General features: G+C 38.5%; 1 protein-coding gene across 1 annotated transcript in view; it reads right to left on the reverse strand.

The window, feature by feature from the left end:
• The window catches only part of LOC146318417 (cadherin-6-like), a 125,860-nt gene that overhangs the window by 80,068 nt on the left and 27,422 nt on the right, over positions 1-18,370 (reverse strand). The window contains exon 2 of the mRNA XM_084732442.1: positions 43-395. Within this exon, the coding sequence (XP_084588568.1) occupies positions 43-270 (228 nt within the window). The 5' untranslated portion in view covers positions 271-395. The remainder of the gene's footprint in view (positions 1-42; positions 396-18,370) is intronic.

Raw genomic sequence — 18,370 nt, forward strand, 5'->3', positions numbered from 1 at the left:
TCAGTGAAAGCACAAACTGGGCGGCCGTGGCTCGCCTCTTACCTTGCCAATGTACTGGTAGTCGCTGCCCGTGTACTCCTCCTGCAGGAAAAACTGGTTCCACATCCAGCCTCGTCTCACTCTTCTGAGCAGCTTCTCTCCTCTGATGGCCGCCTCCTCTCCCTCTCCATCTCCATCTCCTGTCTCCGTCCTCCGTCCGTTCAAAGACAAAGCATCCAGGGACGGGCCCAGACAGAGAACACATACAATGGCCAGTAAGATAGTCCTCATTTTATCTGGAGGAGGTATAGATGTGCAGGTCGCAAATGTTTTATCTTCCCAGCTGGACCACCTTGAGTTGATAGACGAGTCTATCAGTCATAGTCCTTCAGGTTTTCACTGACTGGGTGAAGGAGCTGTAAGAGAGGCAGAGGAACAGCAGTGAGAACATGGCTGCAACACTGACGTCCACATTTAATAAGACTGCACTGTGAAGGCAAGTTATGGATTTCTTGGCACCTGAACTGCTTGATGTAGGAGTGCAGGATTTTTTTTTTTTTTTATCTTATTGACTTAGAAATGTATGTAAATCAAGTTCAAGAGAAATGACAACACAAAAACAAACAGCTTCTTAATCACCACAGTTAGAGCTGCAGCACAGTGATCTCAGTGGGAGGTCACTGGATTCACTGACCCTGTGCAGCTCATGTCTGATGCATTTTGAGAAGCAACTCATGCAATCAGTGGAAATGCACCCTTTTCTTCATGCATATGAATTTAATGGAACTTTCAGAGACAAAAAAACACCACAAGATGAGGTCTCATTTATAGAGGACTTATGATTAAGTTTGAACTTAAGTATGACTTAAGTGGAAAATCAAATTTAAGTAGTTCTTTATAAATCCTTTCTTTGACATGGAAATGATCTATTTCTAAGCAAAGTCTAGACTTGACTTAAGTGATTTTCCTGCTGTTTTCTGTTTGGGAAGAAATGTGTCCAAACCTGTGGTGACCTGTGCATCAGCTTGATGAACAAGGAGATAGGAACTATGATTTAAAGGTGTGACAAATTAATGTCAAAAAAAAAGGTTTTGCTGACCTATAATCTTCTACTGATTTAATAATTGACTTTTCTTCTTTAGATAAACTTGAATCTTTGAGTTTTAAAGGCTCAAAAAATTCTGTACTTTAAAAATTGATCACTCTATTTATTATTATTTAGGTGCTTGAAAATGAAATGGTTGCAACTGAAAATAGTACATTATCAACCATTATTCACTTTTACTTTAATGAGTTTACAAAAGACTGTAGGTTGGAAAAACTTTTTAAAAAATGATTTCAGAACTTTCAGAAGATTTTGAGTTTGATACAAAACTTCGAAGTTAATGAACACAGTTGCCTTGAAATAATGAGTTTTCTCAACTTTTGTTTTTACAGTGTTCCTGATGAAACTTTCATTTGCGCTGTATTATATCGGGGGAAATAACTGATTATAAGACATGCTGAGATTTATAGATCACAGGTGTTCAAGTTCAACATTTTTTTCTCAGAATTTCCTCAAGCAAAGTCTGTTATGCTCAGTGTCTCTCATGAATCAAACTTATGCACTGCATCAGAGATGATCTTATGACTAACTTCAAGAGCAAATTAGAGTTGGGTGATATGTTAAAATTTTCGACCATTGTCAGGCCATCAATCGGCGATTGGCGAGATCTTCGTCCTACAACTGTACACCGTCTGAATTCAAGTTTCCCTCTTTTACCGAACTAAGATGATCTTAATTGGCTCATTAAATCCTGGAAAAATTCACTTCATTCAAACGTGACAGAAAAACATGTAAAACTCACCACAACCATCTTTGTTAGTCTGCCCACTCTTCAAACAAGCACCAACTCTGGTTTGGTCAAATTAAATCCTTCATTCACTGTGTGAAAAGAGTGTAAAGAGTCTGATTCTGCAGGCTGTTTATTTCTCACTTCTCACCCAGCTCAGAACACTCATGGCCTGCGAGGGGGTGTGTACTGCACGGCTGGATGAGAACGCAGTGCGGAGCAGGAGCTATCACTCTGCAGACCATTACATTAGCAAAATAAAATGACAAATATCGCCCCAAAAAAGCCACTGATAGATGTTATGTTCATCCAACCTTGCCCAACCCTAGTACAAATCCAAGAGTTTTGCTTTAGAAAATGTTGATGGAAATAAAAAAAAAAAAAACTCTCAATTTCGCACATTATTAGGCTAACTTGAGATATTTTTTGCCCTTTTTTTTAAAAGAGTAATCGCACATGGCTCTATAACACATCCTTGACGCTCCACACATATCTGATGGAAGGTTCCTCACATCAGTAATGTCTAATTTCCATCCTGTTTTCTACATTGTTTTTCACAGTTTGATTCACTTTGAAATTTGGTTTGGATAGAAGATGGATAGAAAGATACTGAATTTGTTCATGTATGCTTCTATTGTCATTCAGTGGGTTTTTTTCTGTGGTATAAGAGATGGCTAACATGATGGTACCATGTTCACTGACTGATTCATTTCAGTCTCTCCTACTCTGAATGTTTTTGTAGTATTTTTAAGATGATGTTTGATGCATTAAAATTCTGCTTTTATTCATTGTGCAGGTCCACTGACTTCTATTTATTTGCTGTTTTTCAGTTCCTGTTGAAGGGGACCTATTATGCTGAGCAGTATATTAATAAACTGGGACTCTACTGGAGCAGCTTTGCATGATTCACATTTTAAAAAATCCATCCTCTACCTGAAAAGAACTGTTTTAGCTATAAATCACTTCGGTACGGATGGACAGACTGAGCAGGTGGACGGGTCAGACCCTGTGCTTTGTGGGCGTGCTGTGCCTGGAGCAGATGACCAATAAATGAATCTGCCACGAGTTGACATCAGCTCATAGTTGAAAGTAGAAAAGACTGTTGGAAACGTTGCATTCAGAGCAGTCTGAAGGGTTAGAGTTAAGGTTAAAGATCAGGAAACAGGGAAGCCTATTACTGAAATATGATTGTAAATATTTGTTAAATGAGCAAAATGAGTTCAAATTGTTTGAAATGAAAGCCGGGCTCTCCGCATTTGCGGGGAAGATAGAATGTTTGGCAATGTTACAGAGATCCTGGTGATTTCATTATTTTCTGTTTTGTGATGAAACAGAAATGTTGTGATGTGGATAATTTTATACATCTCACTTTACTTGGGGGTGTTCTGATTCCAATGCCAAATAAATGTTATTTATTAGGTAATACAGCCCTTATAAGATGCTTATTAACATTAATATAATTACTAAGACTGTATAACTGTTTATAATAGCACAATAAACATAAGACATTTATAGGCACTTATAAAAAACTTGTAAACAGTTTATAGGCAGCTAAAGAATGTTAATAAAAGCCTTACGAGTTTCTTATAATATTTATAATAGCATTTCAAACACATTCATTGAATTCAAATAACTTAATAACTTAACCTAATATAACATTGTTAAACCTTAAATAGTTAACTGTAAATTTGTGCATAATAAAGCATTAATTTAACTTCATAAGCTTGGTTTACACCAGACCCACTCATCAATTCAGATTTCCCAAATTGATTCGATTCAATTCAAGATTAATTTAGTTGGTTATATTTCAGTTACAATACCAATTTTGCTTGTATGTCAAAGAGATTCTCTGAGAACTAATGCTGTAAAATTTACAGGGAACCGTCTAAGCTGGTCTATTTATGATGGTTTAAATTAAAAAATTAGCCCAAAGTAAACATGACCAACAAGCTTAAATTAGTGAACTCTCACACTACAAGATCTTGTGCCAAATGCTGGTCACATGAGATTAACAGGTTTAAAACTGTAGGTTGTACCACACACCCATATCGATTTGGGGGTTTTATGAATTGACATTGGACCAGGCAGGGAAAAATCAATTAGAATCAATTAATTGATTTTTTTTAACCCCACCCTAATAGTTAACTATTAATAAGTGCATTGTAAACTAGTAATACATGTGAAATGAAGAATGTAATGTATGCAATGCTATTAGAAACAATTATAAGAAACTCAGAAAGCTTAAGCTTTTAAGGGCCTTGGTGCCTATTAACACTTTTTACAGGCAACTGAACATTCAGTGTTTCCCATCCATCCAATATCAGGTAACTGATTAGCAGCATCCTGTCTGCCTTTCTTTATTTTAAAAACAAATTTATGCATATATTATTTTTTTTAAACTTAACATCTCTAATTTTGGTGCACAGGAAGCGTTCTGTTCTATTTTGTTTGGATACTTATACTTCACACTCACTGTACTACATGTGTTTGAACAGCATAATGAATAGCAAAGTGCTCTGATTTAGTCATTTCACTGATATAGTGCCTGCTCATTATACTTTACACACTTCTGATCTATGCTTCATGATGGCAGGTCCAAACAGCTTCAGTAAATCAGGCACCTTGGATGAACTATCTTATGAAAATTGAAAACTCTAGTCACATACCCCCACAATTCTAGAGCGAGCTCTCTTAATCTCATAAACGGACCCAACAATTTTTACGCATTCACATAACCAAGCTGAATCTTCTTTTTTTTCCCCTGACACGTTGAATATTCCCATTCACCACGGTTGTCTCTCCATAAACAAAGATTTATTTTTGCCTGGCATAAAGAGGACGACACATAAATGTACTCGCTGCTCCCGCCGCCCGGCCGTACAGTCATTAGCAACACACGGAGAGGGATGTTTAACAAAAGCAATAGAGTCAGACTATCATTTCACATTAACACAACAAAGACAGAAATCCAGTGAAAAGACCACAGAGAGGCTGCAGTAAGAGGTAAGAGCAGAAACACACAGCGTTACTGAAACCACTGAGAAGATACTGACAAGGTTAAGAAATATGAAAGATAAATAGCATGGAGCCTAATCTTCACTATCTGTGACTCCTGAAGGCCAAGGCTTAAAAAAGGCTTTTATCAACATGTGTGTTTACACAATGAGGAGTGAATCCTTCTCATAACTGTATTTTCACTACATGTAATGATGAAGGTAACACTAAATACTTCTACCTCTCTGCACCATTTTCTGTCTGAGTGGCACAACCCCGCTTCTCAAGCCTCTGCTGTCCTTCACATCCATCTCTCCTTATTAGCTGAGTTTTAACACCTTTTTCTTTGATACTTTCCATCCTGACACTGGAGTAAATGAGTCGGGTGAATCACATGTAGTGATGAACCCACAGAGAACGATCACTAACTCTGCAGTTCTCCTCAGCTTTTTGTTTTTTTTGTTCCCGGATCTCGGTTCTCATTAACCTTGATTCCAGCAGCAGCAGGCAGCTGTTTTTCAGATAAAAAACCTCAGATAACCCATCGTACACCTGTACCTGTCCAGCACCACACAGTGCACTGACAAAGTTAGGCACTGACTCGAGAAGAAAGTGAAAAATCTAGCAGATATTTTTTAAAGCTTTGGAGCCATGGTGATTCTGTAGCTGCTGTACGCCTCCTCATACATGGAACTACACATCAGGGGCTGGTTTCACAAAGACAGACTTTGACTGTAGCTTAGATATAACAGATAGTCAGACTTCAGATGGATGTCCAAATTCATCCATTGTACGAAGCAGATTAATTCCTGACTATCTCAAATAGGACTGTGACACAATGGATTCTGGGTAAATTAAGACCTTTTCCAAACTGAATGCCTGCATCCAACCACTCAGCTCTGTTTACACCAGAAGAACATATGAATCTTTTAGAGGAATAAAACAGTCACAAGCACATTTCACTTTGAAAATTGGCAGAGTTTAATGATACAAAAGAAATCTGATATAGAAAAAAGTTGCAGTGACAGTAAACAGTGTTAACCTCCCGTTGTGAGGAACATCAAAGATTTCCAAAAAAGGTTTAAAATTCAAAAAACGACAGCTGTAAACTTCCAGTGGGTCTCAACTCTTTCCCTTGTCACTGCTCTCTCCATAACAATGTTAGCAAACCACTAATTATGAGCCATGTTTTCCTCTTTATTTGTTGTTGGTGGCACTGATTGTTACCATGGTGACCGGGGTCTCAAGCCTGAGTCAGGTAAGGTGACTAATCATTTTAAGCTCACAGTTTGTCAGTCTCTATTTTAGTGAAATAGTATAACTGGCAATAAACTAAACTGTGAGCAAAACTAAGACTAGTTAAACACTACAGACTAGTCTAAAAGATCTGTGTGAAACTGGCTGCAGGACTAAAGCAACTATGGAGATGCCACATGAAGACCGCAATAAGTGTGATTAGTTTAAAATATCAAAATGCAATCATTTGGGGTCTTATCTAAGTAATTTACTTATTATTATTATTAGGGGTGGATGCTAAATATTGAAGCTGATATTGGTCTAAAGCGATTGTGCCAAAGTATTTATTTATCATTAGGCAAGTGCTCTGTAAAATGCATATTTGTGAAGTTTTGGATTAAACATATACAAGAAAAGCCATCATCCATCTCATCTCACTTCATCTGAGCCTTTCTTACCCTGAGCTGAGCATGATCTACAGGCTATATGAACTTCTTTTGTAATTACAAAAATGTTAAATTATCAGTTATCAATACAGGTAATTATTGGATCTTGGTATCAACTGAAAAAATTGTGCAATTGTGCATCCCTAATAATAATAATAATAATAATAATAATAATAATAATAATAATAATAATAATAATAATATGTAATAAGTTCATTTAAGAGTAAAATAAGTTAAAAATCTCAGGATCTCCTGTTGCTAGCTGTTGGCCCATCACATTCAAACAATGACACTGAGTCATTTTTGCACATGCAGTTACGCAACACCCAGTTAGTTTCAAAATAAAGGTACAAACATTACTTGTGTAAGTTTAGAAAAAGATCATGATTTGGGCTAAAATAAGTGTTATTTGAGTGAGTTCACGTATTAAACATTATGTTATGTTTCATTACTACATCTTCAAAAGAGGACAACGTTGAAACTCCCCGGTCTCCTGAGTGGAAGTCCTGTGTTTGTTTTGACCAGTCCACACATTAAAATACAGGGGTTCCTCCAGAGCTGATGCTACAGGGTTACCTACAATGTCATAGTTTGACACATACAAGCATTGACCAAGCTGCTTTATTTTACATGCTGGGGGAGAGAACGGTCTGACTCTAGCTAACATGAGATGAGCAGCTGTAACTTCTGTTACAGGACTGAGTCGAAACACTGAATTGAGCTCATGAAGTAATTGAAATACTCCCTGGCATGTTGTGTGATACTGTGAGCAAGCTTCAGAAAGTTTTGTCTTAACATTAACTTTCTGAGAAGACAAGTTCTAGAGAAACAAACGCCTCATCACCATAGTTACCAGGAATTTTGTTTTGACTTAATTTTTAATTGACTGTGGTTATTGGTTTGAAAAATTATGCTGATAGAATATATTGGCTAGAATTCCAGGGCTCAACATTAAATCATCCATGTCCTGATGGCCCTTGGGCACAAAGTTACTCTGTGGCCACCCATTGTCCATGTAGGTGACCCCCTGTGTCCACCAAGTTTTATTTCCATACTACGAGCCTTCATCAACACAACGTTACAGTTCCACAAACATCCCAATTTCCAATTTTCATTCACTGGCACCTTTTAGTTCAACATTCTACTAAAGCAGTGAGCAGTATTTTTTACCAGCCATCTACAGGTCGAGGCTACTGAAGTCTGGGTTTAAAAAGCCTACTCAACATGAAGTGAATGGTGTTTAGAATCTGACACATTTAAGGATATAATGTACTACAGTGTGAGGCACTAGTTTTCTTAACTAGTCTGAGGTGTCACAGATAAGGAAATCTGTGTTAAGTTAAATGAAATGGCCTTTTCTGTATTATTTTACATTTGGGCAACCAAAAGTGTGCAGCAGAATCTACTGGAACTACTTTCTTTTCTGCTAGAAAATAGTTCCTGCATGAAACTGCTCACAACAAGGTCTGTGGATTATCTTGAGTAACTGGGTCATAACTTTTGGAATGAGACACTGGTTTTGAGTTCTTCAGATGCATTTTTTGGTTGCTTTGAGCACCACAAGCTGAGTGCCAGTTCTATTATACTAGAGAGAAGGCAGACATCTCTACGTAGTGTATATCACCAAAACTCTGCAACTCACAGAAAAAAATCTAGATGGATAATGAGCACTCATGGCCAAGGGAAAAATATATTTTTTTGATTGTGGAGTGAACTGTCCCTTTAGAAATATTAGCGTCTATCCCTGAATTCTCTAGCAAATGCTGCAGGGATTGATTAAATTTGCTTTAATTGATGTGATTGCATGATTAGGGACTTCTGGAGAGACTGATTAAGGCTTGATGATTAAAATATGAGTGTAATTTTTTTTTGTCAAACATTACATCTATTTGGCTTGAATTCAATCCAGGTTTAAATGTTTAATCATAAGTTTCAACAGTTAAATCTTGATTTTCACAGACATAATCCTTATTGGTTCGACCAGGCAGAAAGGTTTAAGCCTCATTTCCACGTTTCTCTCTTCCCCTTTCATCTGGGCTTATTCTGTTCTTCATTTCCGCCTCTCCTTCATCATGAGATGGATATAAATGTAACACCAAGAGAACAAAGCTTTCACCACAACCCATACACATTTACAGTCTGTTCATAAATAAAATGCCCTCCCAGTCCTGTTGTGAACTGGTTGTGTGTAGTTGTAGGGATTACTGAAAGGCTTTACACCAGTGGTTAAATTATGTAAATATTCAACCACACAGGTCCTTCACTCCACACAGTGAGCACATCTCCTTCCTCTCTGCATGCATCATTTCAGGGAGGCAAATTGTCTTGGCTTTAAATAAATGTTTCCCTGAAAAAAAAAAAAAAGGAATCAGATTGACCACTGACTTAGTGCTCGTACCCTCTGAAAAACACTTCCAAAAAAAAAAAAAAACTGTCTTTGTGCACTTAAAAACTGCACTGGATCAATAAATCCATACGCATTCACATTGAAGGATCTGGAAGGAACGCTTACACAGCAATTACGCCACTGAAAGGAAATGTGCTTTTATCTTCCCACACAGAGCTCTGTCAGTGTCTTGCTGCAACAAGCAAAAATAATGTTCTTTTTTACATGAGCTACTTTCCATACAAATGTAACCCATCACATTCTGTCGACACGGCGCGGCACCACTTTGTTTGCAGCAGATCAGTGTCACAGTTTTTTTGGATTCAGGAAGACTTTTTGGACAATGAAGAGCGGGGGAGTGCTGCTCTGAGGCTGCTCATCAAGGGCAGATCAACAGACGTGATCATGAACCGACTGATTAAGTGACTAATCAACTAATTATGCTCATTGTGCGCTGCCCTTGCAGAGCTTGATTTGAAGGATAATCCACCACATCAGTTCACATTTTCAGCACTAGGGTGCAGCCCTGATATGCAACAGTGATTTCCACCCATCAACCATCACAACATGACTGTAGTGTTGGCGTTACACCACCACACAAAAGTATTCTCATATCCTGCATTATAAGGGCATTAAAACTTGACATGACGGAACAGAACAGAACCACGTTTACTTAATGTTATTTAAGTAAATTATTGATGTTGCTGAAGTCCTGAACTGACGACTCATGAAGCCTTCTCACTCATTCACCCCCCGTCTAATGTTTCCTCTGCCTTGCTCTGCCCGCGCTGCATTGGCGCCATTAAGTTGGTGCTTTATGAAAAGGCTTTAATTGAATCAGGTAAAGAACACACAGGAGACTGATTGATTCTGGCTGGACGCCTTCGCTCGCTTTTTAACGAGCCTCACCGCTCCATTATCGTGCAGTCAAAGAGGCTGGGGCCTTCAAGTTTTCCAGTTCAAAGGGATTTCCCCCATCGCCTAGTTATTCTGGTGTGTATTTGTGTGTGTGTGTGTGTGTGTGTGTGAGCGTGCACGCACGTCTGTAGTCGCCAAAATGCTCTTAAAGCACTGCTGTACTGGCTCGAGTCCAAGTCTTCAAGAAACCAGCAGCAAAATCACAGCACATCAGCTCTCACATCTGCTGATAACTCATTTTCAAATTTCATTTTCAGTCCTTTTTGTTTATCAGTAAGGATGCAACAATACATTGAATAGAAAAATATGAAAACGGAGAGCTGCAACGGTTAGTCAATTAATCAGTTAACTGAGGAGCTGATTGAAAGAACATTAGTTGAATCGATTGATGGTTTCAGTCATTTTTCAAGCAAAAATTTCAAACATTTACAGGTTCCAGCATCTTAAATTTGAGGACTGGCTGTATTTCTTTGTCATTTATGACAGTACATGAAGAGTCTTTGGGTTTTGAACTGTTGGTTGGACAAAAGAAGCAAACTGAATGCTGCTACTGACTGAGTTTTTCTTTTCTCTGTATTTTATTGCTTTCATTTATGTAAACTGGGTAGGCTGTGAAACTGAATTGCCCTTCTGGGATAAATAAAGTTGTCCAAATCTGAATTTGGATTGTGCACTCTGGGAAATTGTGCATTTTTAATTTTCTTTTTTTTATTTTATGGACTAAACAGTGAATAGTTTGAGAAAATGATCAGCAGATTAATCAGTTGATTATTTTCTCAATTAATCAATTAATAATTGTTTGTTTTAAAATGGTGAAAAAAGTCTTTCCCAAAGCCCAAGGTGATGTCCTCAACTGTTATTCTCACAACCCAAAGATATGTAGTTTACTGACAGAGAGGAGTAAAAAAACTGAATTAAAAAGATTGACTTCTCTTTTTAAAAAAAAACACTCAAACTGATAAACCAGTCATTTAAATAGTTGGCAATAAATTTAATAATCGATTAATCTTTGCAGCTCTATAATCAATACGTTGCAGCCCTAAAAAAAATCCTCAGTTTTATTTTATTTTATAGAAGGATTTCTATTGACTTCTGCATTATACTTGTTTTGCAGTTGTACACACATAATTTATTCGTCACCAAACACAATTCATGACAACTTTTTGCACATGTTTAGGTCATGACTGGCTACTGTTATTTTATTTTATTACAGAAGGAAGGCAGAAGTACTTCAAGTTGAAAGGAAAAATGAAGTTTATATAAACAAAAAAATGCAGCACATATCAGATTTATTATTGACTATTTTTCTTTGTTCTTAAAATTGTGATAAATAATGGATCATGGACTTGTTATTGTGCTGTTATCATCAATATCATTTGGTACTGTTACATTCCTAGTATCAGAACATTCAGCTCTTTTTATTTCACCAATGACAAAAACAGCCACCTCATCTGACATGCCTCTCTTTCAGTATCCTGGCTGTTCGTGTTTGGGTATTTTCTTTGTGTATTACATTTTTTAGCAGCCCAGCAACAGATACATGCATCTACAGTGGCTGAAAGGAAAACCTTGACATACTGCTGTTTGTGAAAGTCTTTTATTTTGATATTTTCCCATCATAAAATAGTTAGAGGTCCTCAAGGAAAATAAAAAATTTAACTGCTGACTGTTGTTAAGGACACCTAGGCCAAGTTAGGCCAAGTATTTCAGAATTCTGAATCTCTCTTTCTGGGACATTTGGGGATTTCAAATCATTTCGATATGAAAATCAATTTGTACTACAACATGGTAGTTATGTCATCCATCACACTGTTATTGCTTTTTCTTTTTACCTCACTTTTATTATTTGAACAAATAAACTGACACGCCTGACCTCGACCTAAAGTGCTTTTAAAAAGTATTAATGCTTTTACTGTTGGTGTAAAATATTCAGTTTGAAGAGTAATGAACAGAAGGGCAGTCTGTAGACTGGATATGGAAGCAGCTACACCAAAAGATGTGATTATCCTGCAACACCGTCTGCCATCCCCCCATCAGGCTAATCATGTGTGATAAGCAGACTGGTTACTACACTGTAAACTTCTCAGATCCTCTGCTGTGATTTCTCTTTTATCCACAGGAGCTCTGAAACATATCGACAGGCTGTCGCTCTACAAATATCAATCACAGTTGACAGTTGATCAGCAGCTGATCTCAAGCATCAAAGCATCAAAGGGCTTAACTGTACGAATGCAGCCACCGCACAAACTTCATGTGAACAAAGCTGACTAATACTACAGCGATCTGTCACACCAGGATTACAGGAGGAAAGGCTGGTATGAAGGTAGATTCAGGTGGATATGTTGCTCTCTAGTGATTGGCTGAAACCTCCTTCACCACGGAATCAGCCAAGAATTATGCTGCATGATCCTTTAACTTCATGAATGTTGACCTTCACAAGACTGCACGTTTACACGACCAGGAATTCACAACAGTTGTGAGGATGAAGGGAGCTTTTCCATCAAGTTTGACCCATTCCACTGTGATGTGATCGATGAGTCTATCAGTTGATCTAGCTGCCTCCTATTAGGGCTGCAACCAATGATTATTCTCAAAGTCGATTTATCAGTTGGTTGTTTGTCTATTAAGGCCAGAAAATGATGAAAAAATGTTGATCAGTGTTTCCCAAAGCCCAGGATGACGTTCTCAGATGTCCTGTTTTACCAACAACCCAAAGATAGATCAGAGGAGTAAAGAAACCAGGAAATATTCATATTTAAAAAGTTGAAATCAGACAATTTTGACATTTTTTCTTAAAACATTGTTTACAACTGATTAATAAATGATCAAAAAAACTGGTGATTAATGTAATGATCGCTCAATCATTGCAGCGCTACTCCCCATCTGTTCTATGAGGAGTTTCAAACTTATGGCTCTCTCTGCAAGCAACTCTGGAAAATGATCACTTGTACAATTATTTTGCCTTTCTGTCAAGCAGTATAAATACATTCTGTTGCCTTGTACTGACAGTTGAGAAACATTTAGCGTTTTTTTGCCAGATAACCCTCCATTGACACACTGGGGTCAAGTGGGTCTGAGACTGTTCTTCATGAGTCAAACAAAGGTCTTCTGTTCTAAATACTAAATTGGGATCCAGATCCAAAAAGGTTGGAAACCTCTGGTTGAGGCTAAAGGCTGGATTTTACTCCCAAACGGATGTGTACATGGGCAGCTGTTTATACTGCTTTCTGGAGTTTGCTTCGAGGACGCTTTTAATTGATCATCAAAATAGTCTAATAATCAATTCCTAATCAATTTATCAATTAATCATAGCAGCTCTAGTCTGTAAGGAAGTTATAAAGAAGATGGGGAACAACATGAGCCAGAAATATGACTGAGAGACCAATCAAACTGTGTGATGAGGCTGTACAGTTCTTTCACCGTGTATTAATGGCTGCATATCAAGTGTCAGGATTTTAAATTTTATCGATGTGCTGCATATGACAGTAAATTGAATATCTGTGTGTTCTGGACAAAACAATACATTTGAGGACATCAACTTGGGCTTTGGGAAACGTTGCTTAATATTTTTCACCATTTCCTGACATTTTACAGACCAAACAACTAATTGATTAATAATTGACTGATCATGAAAATAAATGACAGATTAATCAATGATGAAAATAAAAGTTAGTTGCAGCTCTAGTGCTGCATCCGCTCAAATCTTCATCCTTGGTCAATAACTGGGAACAAATTTCTCCATGAGACACTTCAACTCATCAAAGCTAAAATTGTATACCTGTCTCTTTTAGCTCATTCACAAGCTAGCTAACCAGTGAGAAATGAAGTGAAACAGCTGTTGTCATGGATACAGGCAGTCAAATGTACATTTTAAACACGGATACAGGCATGACAGGATGAGTGCCGATTGAGGAAATCAGGTTTGCAACTCTTCTTTCTTAGATGAAGAGGAGATAATAGGTCTGAGATAGAATGGGACATGAGTTCAGGAATTTCTCCTGTAATAGGAAGATAAGATTTTTTTCACTACAGCACGTAACAGCAGTGTATGCATGAATAGTTCAGGGAGAAATCTTCAGATTCCAGAACAACTGCCACATTTTTCCAGCCAAGGCTACCGAGCGAGTGATGCATGCGTCTTATCTGGTGTGGGAAGCTTTCATGGACGTGTCTTGAGTAAAAGAGAGAGCTGTCGATCATGATTCAACATCTGTCCAAAAGAAACGCCAAGCAAAGGCTGAGCTCCCATAAAACACAGTGTCCTCCCTGTGATGAAATGTGGAGTTCCAGCTCGAGCAAAGCCCAGAAATGAACTGCTAAGTCTTTTCAATTATGCCACGTCGAGACTGGGGCTGTACAATTAGAAACGCAATCACCCGTTCACAGCTGCAGGAGAGCTCCGCACATCACACACAAGGCTCCATAGGCTGTAACACAATGCAGCTCCAATTCTGTGGCCTTTTCAACTCAACAGGATTATAACTAGGTGGCCTGTATGAGTTGATACGGCCCAAACAGTAGTGAGAGGGTTATTAAAGCAGTCAGGATTCATGCAGCAGCAGCACAGGCCAACGTGATATTTCCTCTCCAATCTGCCCTCCTTTGTCTTTACAAACAGTGATAAATGTTCATGACCTTCAGGTGACAATCACAGCGTCTCTCCTCCTCCGTCGCCTCCATCTCCTGCCTGCTTCTCCTGATGCATGGCCCTGTGTGTGTGTGTGTGCCCGTGCATGTGTGTGTCTGTGTGTTGCCACCTTGCAGACAGCCACTGAGACCTCTGACAACTCCCAGAGGACCAATTAGAGGTGAAAAAAGGAGAATGTCAGCCACCGAGCAGCTTGTGTGTGTGTGTGTGTGAGAGACAAGTACAAACCCAGCCACCCCTTTCCATCAGAATAGACCAGCCATCTGAAGGCAGCCAACAGCATCCACACCGCCTGTCCAGTTTTACCTCACACACACACACACACACACACACACACACACACACACACACACACACACACACACACACACACCCTCTCTTGCTGTCTCTCCCTTGCACAAACACACACACACACACACACACACACACACACACACACACACACACACACACACACACACACACACACTCACAGAGCCGTCAGATAGTCCAGTCCCCGGTCCTTGGGAGTGTGAAGTCTCATTATGAATAAACCATAAACGAGGTGCAGAAGCAGCACCTTGACTTTAGACACTTGACTACAAGTTTAAACTTTTCTGCAACTTTTTTTTTGTGATCCACATGATATCAGCATGATTCGTTCTGTGTAATTCAGACCAGACACCAGACGACACGAGGTAATTTAGTTACTCAGTCAGTCGGCTGCTCAGTCCGCCAGTCACGGTCAATACATGTACACTTCCTAATCCACTCAGCAGCCAGTCAGTCTGTCAGTCAGTCATCTCGTTAGATATTCAGTGTGAGGGAGAATGCTGGGAGAAGACAGCCAGGCACTAACCCAGTTTTTGGCTTGGTGTATGTAAACATCATAACTGGGTTATGATTATGACAAACCCAGATAACTCATTTTAAATAAGTTGCACTGGCATGGAAACATCTTCCTGCTCTCAATTAGAGCAGCTTTTTGGTGTCAACTATTACTAGTGAAAGTAGGAACACGTCATATAGAGCTGCAACAATTAATCGATTGATGGATTATTAAATTAATCGCCAACTATTTTGATAATTGATTTATTGGTTGGAGTAATTTGACAAAGTCAAAATTCTCTGATTCAACTTCTTAACTGTGAATATTTTCTTGTTTCTTTACTCCTTTAAGACAGTAAACTAAATATCTTTGGATTGTAAGTCAAACAAGACATTTCAGGACATCATCCTGCGTTCTGGGAAGCACTGATCTGCATTTTTCACCATTTAATGACATTTTATAGCCCAAACAAATATTAATCGATTAATCGCTTAATTAATTACTGGATTGTGAAAATAATCGTTAGTTGCAGCCCTTGAAGTAACTTTATTTTCTTGAAAGACAAGAAGGAAAAGAGAAAAAGTTCAAACTCTGCCAACTTTCACACCTCTGCATTCCTGGTCAAGTCAGATTTTCTGATCGCCTGTTTAGGAAAATAACCTTTGGGATGTTGGACGCAGCCATCCCCCATTCCCCCAACCCTGACATCATAAAGGTTTGTGGGAGGTGGTTTCAGACACTGTTCAATGATCCGACAAGCACTTCTGACCCCTTAAGGGTTTTTCAGTCATGCTAGCATGGTGCTAGATGAAAAATCACCCCGTTCATCCTGAGACCATGAATGTCCAAATGTCATAGAAATCCATGCAGACTGAAGGAGCAGCAAAGTGACTGATGGACAGACAACACCAGACCACTGCCTGCCATGGCTAAATAACAAGACTGTATTTACTCAGAGTCAGATTGCGGTATGTGGACTAGTTGCTAGAAATGCCCTCTAGCAGTTCTCCTTCATGTTATTTCTTGTCATGTATTATTGTGTAATATTCCAGCACTTTTCAACTGAATCTCAGATATGCAGACATCTATTTTTGAATTCTCCAAAGTATATTCAGTGCAGTTGAAATCTGAGGACTGTGGATAAAAAGTCAGCGCTCCTTGCTCTGCCTTGGCCTTCACACAGACATGGTATAGCTGCTATTTTAACTCTGAGGCAGCACTTTGCCAGTCATCTCTTGACCACACATTTAGTTACTGGAGTAAAGCCTTTTCTGTTATATTTACCCAAGCTTTGTAGAGGATGGATGTTTCTGTTCTGTCTCTTAAACTTTATCTTGATATACTGCTGGACACTGAGCGTCAGGCTGCTCTTGCTTTGGGTGAAAATGACTTGTTTGTGAAGATCTCTCTGGTGCGCGTGCTGTGCTGCCCCCTGAGAAACCCTGAATTTAGCTGTAGTTTGTCTGGGATGGATTTTCAGCACTTGACGGTGAAAACAATCAGGGCCTAAACTGTTTTTTCACTTGTTTTGACACTGTTAAGAACAACTGTACAGCAGTTTTCAAAGGAAGTCCGTCAGAGTTTAATGTTTTACCAAATTCTATCAACCAGTTAGAATCATTAATGCATCAATCTCATGAAAATACCAACAGCTTTCGCTCAATACTGTCTGACTTCTCAGCTCTCAACTCACACACACACACACACACACACACACACACAGACAGACAAACAGACTGACTGACTGACTGTCACCCCCACCGCAAACATGACGCTGAATCTCTGGGTGGAGTCGGGACGTGTTCACAAATGTTTTAGGAATTTCAGCGTGATTTTCCGTCACTGAATCAGCTTTCACCATCTGAAGGAACATACGCTCGCCTGCTCTCTGAAATGACCTGTGATTGATTAAAGTTACCCAACACAGGCTGGCACTTAAGTCTAGTTTTGTCTCAGACAGAGCTGCAATGGTTAATTGATTAATTGACTATTCATTAGTTAGTTTAGATTAGACATTAGACAGTTAGCAGATTAGTTGTTTCTCAACTTTCAGTGCAAGACAACAGCTGTTAAACAAAAGGATAAAATAATCCCAGCAGTGATCATATTCCAGAGTTGCTTGTAAAGAGAATAATCGCCTGGTGCTCCAAACCACAACTTCTCACTCATTAGTTAGAGAGTACAGTTGCTTTGATGATTAACTGATTATTAAATGAATCATTAACTATTTCAATAATCAATTAGTTTGAATATTTTTCTGATTCCAGCTTGTTAAAAGTGAATACTTTCTGGTAGACTGAATGTCTTTGGGTTGTGGACAAAATTTGAGGACGTCATCTTGGACCTTTCACATTTTTCTGAAATGTTATAGACCAAACAACTAATTGATTAATTGATAAAATAACCAACATATTAATCAACAATGAAGCTACCTGTTAGTTGCAGCCCACTTTAAGTGTAACATGCTTAATGGTTATTATACATTATGGAATTATGGAAAAATGCCTCCCCTGGCTTTAATAAGACAATCTGTGTAAAGCTTGCTAACATGAGGCCATAATAGAGACACAACATTGGTAACGGTCTAATCACTGTTTAAATGATCGCCTCCCAGTAAAAACAGGACATTTACTTTGGTTGTTTGGTTCAGACAGCAAAGTCAAATGTTGAAATGCTATGAGCTGTTGACATTTATTCTTGCACATGAACCGATGACCTCCAATACAGCTGCCAAAGGGCACATTACATCACATTAAAGCCCCATTAGAAGAGTGAGCTGCTGCTGCTGCCCAGGCTAGGTAAGAGGGAGAAGCTACATGCCATTTACTGACTTATTCATGGAAATATTGATTGGTATTGATCGTGTCTCTCACATGTATATACAGACACAGAGCTACAGAAGAGATGTTTTTATGACTGCTGATGGTGGATTTTGGCATATGCCTCTGGTTTACACTGATGTTGTGGACAAAACAAGACATTTGAGGACATCATCTTGGCCTCTGATCAACATTTTTTATAATTTTCTGATGTTTTATGGACCAAATAAGTGATTGATTAATGGCGAAACTGATCGTCAGGTTAATCGATAATGAAAATAATCTTTACAGGAGAGACATGGAA

Source organism: Lutjanus erythropterus, chromosome 12, assembly GCF_056507025.1.
Source record: "Lutjanus erythropterus isolate fLutEry1 chromosome 12, fLutEry1.hap2, whole genome shotgun sequence".
Lineage (NCBI taxonomy): Eukaryota > Metazoa > Chordata > Actinopteri > Lutjaniformes > Lutjanidae > Lutjanus > Lutjanus erythropterus.